At 47.7% G+C, this 6,886-nt stretch overlaps 1 protein-coding gene across 2 annotated transcripts in view; it reads right to left on the reverse strand.

The window, feature by feature from the left end:
- The window catches only part of Tead4 (TEA domain transcription factor 4), a 74,856-nt gene that overhangs the window by 39,749 nt on the left and 28,221 nt on the right, over positions 1-6,886 (reverse strand). For both annotated transcript variants that reach the window (XM_021164536.2, XM_021164535.1), the window contains exon 2: positions 3,268-3,522. In XM_021164536.2, the coding sequence (XP_021020195.1) occupies positions 3,268-3,274 (7 nt within the window). In that variant the 5' untranslated portion in view covers positions 3,275-3,522. The remainder of the gene's footprint in view (positions 1-3,267; positions 3,523-6,886) is intronic.

Here is a 6,886-nt window from a genome sequence, read left to right on the forward strand (position 1 = left end):
GAATAAACCCTTTCCTCCCCAACTTGCTTCTTGGTCATGATGTTTGTGCAGGAATAGAACCCCTGACTAAGACAATTACTAAGTGTAAGTGTGTGTCCCGTGTATAATGGTGCCGGTGGAGGCCAGAAGAGGGCTTCAGATCCCCTGGGACTAGACTTACAGGCAGTTGTGAATTGCTCAATGCGGATGCCGGGAACTGAACTCAGGTCTGCTGAAAGAGCAAGCGCTCTTAACACTGAGCCATCCTCCCTGCATCTTCCCCACCCTGTGTTTACAGACAGTGTCTTGTATAGCCTAGGCTGGCCTCAAACTTTCTAATTTTCCTGGCATGGGTCCCTGTGCCAGCTAGTTTTATGCCAACTTAGCACAAGCTAGGGTCCTCTGAGAGGAGGAACCTCAATTGAGAAAACACCTCTTTCAGGTAGAGCTGGAGGCAGGCAAGCCTATTTTTTTAATCAGTGATTAAGCCATTTTCTTAATCAGTGATTGACAGGGGAAGACCCAGCCCATTGTCACTGGGGCCACCCCTGGGCTGGATTCTATAAGAAAGCAGGCTGAGCAAGCCCTGGGGAGCAAGGCAGTAAGCAGCAGTCCTCCACAGCCTTTGCATCAGCTCCTGCCTCCAAGTTCTTGCCTTGCTTGAGTGATGTGGACTAAACCTTTTCCTTCCCAACTGGCTTTTGGTCATGGTGTTTCACAACAGCAGTAGAAACTCTTAAGACAGTCTGGCTTCACCTCAGGGCCTTTCTCAGTCACTGTAGTACCCTCAGCCGCTACCCTCTGCTGAGTGATTCCTGTACTTCATCTGCTTCCATATACAGTAATTCCTTCTCAGTATCCTGTGCACGCACTCTGGCTTCCTGTTAATCCCTGCTTCTCAATATACCTCCTGCCGGTTCCCACCGTCACACTTGATCTCATTATTGCCATCCACCCTGCTCTCCACCAAAGATCCTTGGATCTGGGGCAGCTATGGAAGGATGCCCCATGGAGAGCTCTGCCCCCAGCTGCTACCCCTGCATGCTCCACAGGTCAGCTTTCTCCTCTAGAAAGTTCCCCTGGAGGAACAACTGTTAGAACCAGAAGTGATCAGAGCAGGGGATGGTAAGGGGGTGCCTCTGGGAACTGAGGGGTGCAGAGGGAGATGGGGAGGTCTTAACTGGTGTCAGGGAGTAGAGCTAGGGTGAAAGGAGCAAGGAACCAAAGAAAAGAAAGGCGCTGTTTTGGTCTCGTGGGGAAGACAATGGAAAAAAGAGAAAGAAAGCAAACAAAACATCATCAACAACAACAAAACCAGGAGCTGGCAGAGCTCTATTGCCCCCAGCCCTGGGACTGGACTTCAGTTTCATCAGCTGAGGGATGCTGAAGACTAAGCCCCTAGAGCTTATACCTGTAACTTCAGCATCGGGCCACCCTGTAATGTGCAATGCCGGAGATGTGATCGGGAACTTATATATGCTGGGCCAACACTCCACCACTGAACCGTACCACAGCCCAACCCACGGCCCAGTTTAGAAACAGGGGCTTTGTGGGTGCTTTAGTTTTAGGCTGAGATCATACTGGACTAAAACATAGCCTAAACCCAGTGACTAGTGTCTTTGTAAGGTAAGAGGCAGACTGGAGAGATGGCTCAGAGCATTTACTGTTTTTTTCAGAGAACCCGGATTTGGTTTCCAGCATCTATGTGGCAGCTCACAACCCTTGGTAATGCCAGTTCCAGAGGATCTGATGTCCTTTCTGACCTTCCAGGCATGTAGTGCAGATATATACTCAGGCACACACACATACACTTAAAAATAAACAGGTTTTCCGTCTTTTTGCTCTGCCTGCTTGTATCTGCATGCCACCTCCATGCCTATTCATGCATGCCGAGGTCATGCTCTCCCTCCAAGCTACCCCAGCTCGTTGCTGTTGTTTTCAACCTTGAAGCAGCTTGTGGGAACTTGTTACTCTATGGTGACAATCACTAATACACTCAATTCTCTTACACAGTGGCTCTCTAACAGCTGAAAAAGCACTGTGCTGTGGGGAGTGGGGAGAGACACTCATGAGTGGAAATCCATTGGAGCAAGAGTGGCAGCTGGCCTTCGAACCCTCTGCTGTCCTAATGTCACCAGTTGCAGAGGCCTTCTCAAACCTCAACATACGGTTTGAAGCACTAACCCCTGAGGATGTTTCCGGTGGGAGCAGAAGCCTGATCTAACTCTGACCTGGGTCTTGCTCTAGCTGTTCAGTTTTGGTCTGTTTTAACTTTCCCAGAATCCTCTCCTCCAAAGCCATATAGACTCACTCATATAACCTGCTGGTCCTTCCCATATGACTGCTAAATGTGGTGTCCCACATCCTGGTCACTCAAGAAGCTGAAGGATATGGGGGTCCTCCCTGAAGGACGGCATAGCCCTCACAGCCTGCCTGAGAGAACTGTCAGCTGTGTGTCCATGTCCCCACTCCATGACACCAACCACACCTGCTGCACCAACTGCTGTTTGCCATGTGCTGGATACATGGAGGGAGCAGGGAGGAGGGTGCAGGGAGCAGGGAAGGAGGAGAAGGGAGCACGAGGAGTCCTACTTCAAACGAATCCCTTCAATTTTTTTTCCTTTCCTTTCTCTTTTTCTCCCTTCTATTTGCTGCTGGGGATTAAACTCGGGACATTCCTTAATGCTAGGCAAGTATGCTCTACTACTGAGCTACACCCAGGCAAAGTCCCCAATTTTGTTACTCTTTGTATCTAAGGTTGGTGGCATGAAGATCAAGCATTTGCTTATGATGGTGTGTGCATGTGCGTGCATGCATGTGCGAGAGCATGAGAGAGAGATATAGACAGACAGACAGACAGAGACAGAGTAAGAATTTTTAGTCTGCTCTGGGGAGATAGTTTATTACACCCCCGATAATCCTCATAAAAATTCTCTATTGCCAGGCAGTGGTGACATACACGTTTAACCCCAGCATTTGGGAGACCGAGGCAGGTGGATCTCCAGGCCAGTCTGGTCTATAGAGTGAGTTCCAGGATAGCCAGGGGTACATAGAAAAACCCTGTCTCTGAACAAACAAACATTTTTTTCCTACTAGTACACAGTCTCCTCACCAGATCCCATGCTCATCACCCATTGGTTTCTCAGATGCTCGGAACTCAGGACAGAAGAAAGCACTGTGCACTCAGTTGAAGCCACAAGAGGTCGTTTGGGAGAACCCCAAGGTTACTGTGTCCACTCCTGCTCAACTACAAGGCCAGCTTCTGCCCAGCTCAGACAGGCTCCTTACCATACATCTTGCCTTCCTCTGTCAGGATGATTTTGCGGCGGCCGCAGGGTGGGTAGATGGCCAGGGCCTCCTGGAAGCTTCGCTCAATTTCGGGGCTCCATACACCCTCTGCATCATTGTCGATGGGCTTGTCCAGTGCCTGGCTGCCCCCAGAGATGCTGCTCCCCTCGGGGGAGTCGGGAGAGCTCCACTCGTTGGAGGTAATGGTGCCGGCCTTGCCCTCCAAGGCTCGGCTTGGAGGAGCGCCCGTTGGACCTGTTAGAGCCAAAACAAGGCACAGTAAGAATGGTGCACACTGCAGGATGCCCAAGTAGTACAGGCCAGTTACTCAGGAAACAAAGTAAAAGGTCTGGGGGTGGGATTGGGGGTCAGAAGTCAAGGAGGCTTGAACAGGTTGTTTTCCCTCAGCAAACCAAGCTTCTAAACTGCCCAATGAGCATAAAAGACCCCTCTGATTGAGCCTTTAATCCCAGCCCTCAGAAGTCAGAGGCAGGTGGATCTCCATGAGTTTGAGGCCAGCCTGGTCTACAGAGCTAGTTCCAGATCAGCCAGGGCTACACAGAGAAACCCCGTCTCGAAAACAAGCAAACACTCCCTGACTGTACCTCTAAGAACACACACAAGGCTAGGAAGTAGAAAACAAAGGCAAAGAGACAGATTCAATCAGACATTAATCAGGCAAAAAGGATCCTAAATAATACGGGGGAGGTGAAACAGTGTATATATATATATATATATATATATATATATATATATATTCAAAAGAATTGAAAGAAAGAGCTCCAAGAAACATATGTATACCAATGTTCAAAGCAGCACTATTCACAACAGCCAAAAACTGGAGGCCACCCTGCATTCATCCCTACATCAATACAGAATATGGCATGGGTATAATATTAGCGCTAAGGAGGAAGTTGCCCTGCCATTTGTTATAACACGGGTAATTGGCAATGATATTGTGGTGAAAGAAGCCAGTCATATGTATAGGTGTACATATAGAAGCTAATGCAGATTCTTAGAAATAAGGTACAGTAGATGTTGCCGGAGGCTGGGGAGGGAGAAATGGGGAATTGTCTAGTGGATACAGAGTATCGGGTTGATGTGCAATAATGTGGACATACGTCCTGGCTGGGCCCTATACACTGTTGACAGATGAAGATGCCATGCAGGCTGCTGTTGCTCACTGACAGGAAACCTGCCTAGCAAGGACACAGCCTTCAGTTCAACCCCTATGGGCACAAGAAATCATTCCAGAAAGGGATGACATAGACAAACAAAGCAAAGCCAACAGCTGAAGAAGCAATTGGCCAGGAAACTTCCTCAGCTGATGAAAGATCAGAATCCTCCGATTATGGAACCATAATGAATCTTTTTTTTTAAAGATTTATTTATTATACATAAGTACACTGTAGTTATCTTCAGACACACCAGAAGATGGCATAAGATCTCATTACAAGTGGTTGTGAGTCACCATGTGGTTGCTGGGATTTGAACTCAGGCCCTTTGGAAGAGCAGTCGGTGCTCTTATCTGCTGAGCCATCTCACCAGCCCTCATAATAAATCTTAATCAGGATGAATTCGAATAAAATAAAACAATGCCCAAAACAGACCGTAAAAGCATCAGGGATGAAAAAGAGCAAATTAGAAAAAGGGCGGATTATCTACAGCAAGAGTCTGCTGTACGGGCATAGAACCTAGGACCTCTTGTATGCCAAAAAGATGCTGTACCAATGAGCCAACCCCAAGCCCAGAAATAAGTATTAAATTAATAGTGGATTTCACCAGTAATACAAAAAGACTCAAAATAACATATTTCCAAACTGTTGGAGAAAATAGCTCTCACCCAGAACTCAAACCCCAACAAAAGAGTTGGGAGATGGTCTGTGGGTGAGGCACTTGCTTTGTAACTGGGAAGACCTGAGTCTAGATCCCCAGACACATGTGTTGATCGAAATATCCCATGTCTGTAATGTCAGCGCTTCCACTGTGGATGAGAGAAAGGCACAGGAAAATCCCTGAGATTCAGGAGCCAATTTGCTACAGTCAGGATCAAGAGACTGTGACTCAACACAGGAAGATGGTTACGTGGGTAAAAGCATGCAATGCGGGAGCCAGATGGCCTGAGTTTGGTCCTCTAAAAAGCTAGACGCTTTGGTAAACACCTGTGCTGCTCCCAGCACTCATACAATGAGATAGGAGGCAGAGACAGACGAAAGTTGTTCTCTGATCTCCACGTGTCCCACGGCACATGTCTACCTGCACATGTGTGTGCACACATGCACACACACACACACAGAGAGAGAGAGAGAGAGAGACCCACATGGCAGCTCACAACAATGTAAAATCCAGTTTCAAGGGATCTGATGCCTTCTTTCGGCCTCTGTAGGCACTAGGAACTCAGATGGTGCACAGACACACACAGAGACAAAACACCCATACACATAAAAGTGCATACTGCTCTTTCAGAGGACCCCAGTTCAGTTCCCAGCATCCCCACACCCGATGATCACGATTACCCGTAACCCCAGCTCCAGAAGATCCAATACCTCTGACCCATGTGGATGCCTATACTCACCTACACACACACACACACACACACACACACACACACACACAACTACACATAATTATAAAGATAAAATTAATAAGATAAATGTTTTTTTAAAAAGAGAGAGAGAAAAGAACAGGGAATTGTGCTGCTTAGTTTTTTGCCAACTTGACACAAACTAGGGTCCTCTGGGAAGACAGGATCTCAACTCAAAGAGAGTCTATTAGAATGGTGTGCATGCAAGTCTCTAGGCAATTTTCTTGATAATGATTGACATGGGAAGACCCACCCACCCCACTGTGGGTGTTGCCTTCCCTGGGCAGGTGATCCTGGGGTGTATAACAAGAAAGCCGGCTAAGCAAGCCATGTGGAGCAATCTGATAAGTAGCCCTCTTTGTGGCCTCTGGGACAGCTCCTGCATCCAAGCTCCTGCCTTGAGTTCCTGCCCTGACTTCCTTCAATGGGGAAATCAAAACTGTAAGCCGAAACAAACCCTTTCTTCTCCAAGTTGCTTTGTTCATGATCTTTATCCCACCCAGCAGTAGAAATGTAAGATGGGAATAATGGAGGTGTGTGAAAAATACAAACAGGAAACTGGCGTGAGAAGATAATCCACAGAGAATGAGCAAAGGCTCTGGCAGGACGGGGAGCTAACGCAGGAACAGAAGCTAACGCAGAACCGTGGCTCAGTGGTAAAGCACCCCGTTATCCACTTGATCAAACCTAAGACCTCTTCACAACAATGACTGTTATCAAATAAACAATGAAAGGTGATAGAGAAGAAAGCTGATTTCTCCAATCTGAGCAAGGACATCTTTTGAGAGCGTACACAAAGTGTACACCTGCTAGAACAATGGAGACGATATCCCTTTAAGTTACCGGTAAGATCAAGGATGCTGGCTCTGAACACTTCAAACACTCCCCAAAGTCGGGCAGTGGTGGGGCACCGGGGAGGCAGAGGTGGGCGGCTTTGTCAGTTAAGGACCAGCCTGATCTACAAGGGTGTTCCAGTCCAGCTGACTCTACACAGTGAGACCAAAAGAAGTTTAATTTGTGTGTGTCGGGGGGGGG

The sequence above is a fragment of the Mus caroli genome, chromosome 6, assembly GCF_900094665.2.
Source record: "Mus caroli chromosome 6, CAROLI_EIJ_v1.1, whole genome shotgun sequence".
Classification (NCBI taxonomy): domain Eukaryota; kingdom Metazoa; phylum Chordata; class Mammalia; order Rodentia; family Muridae; genus Mus; species Mus caroli.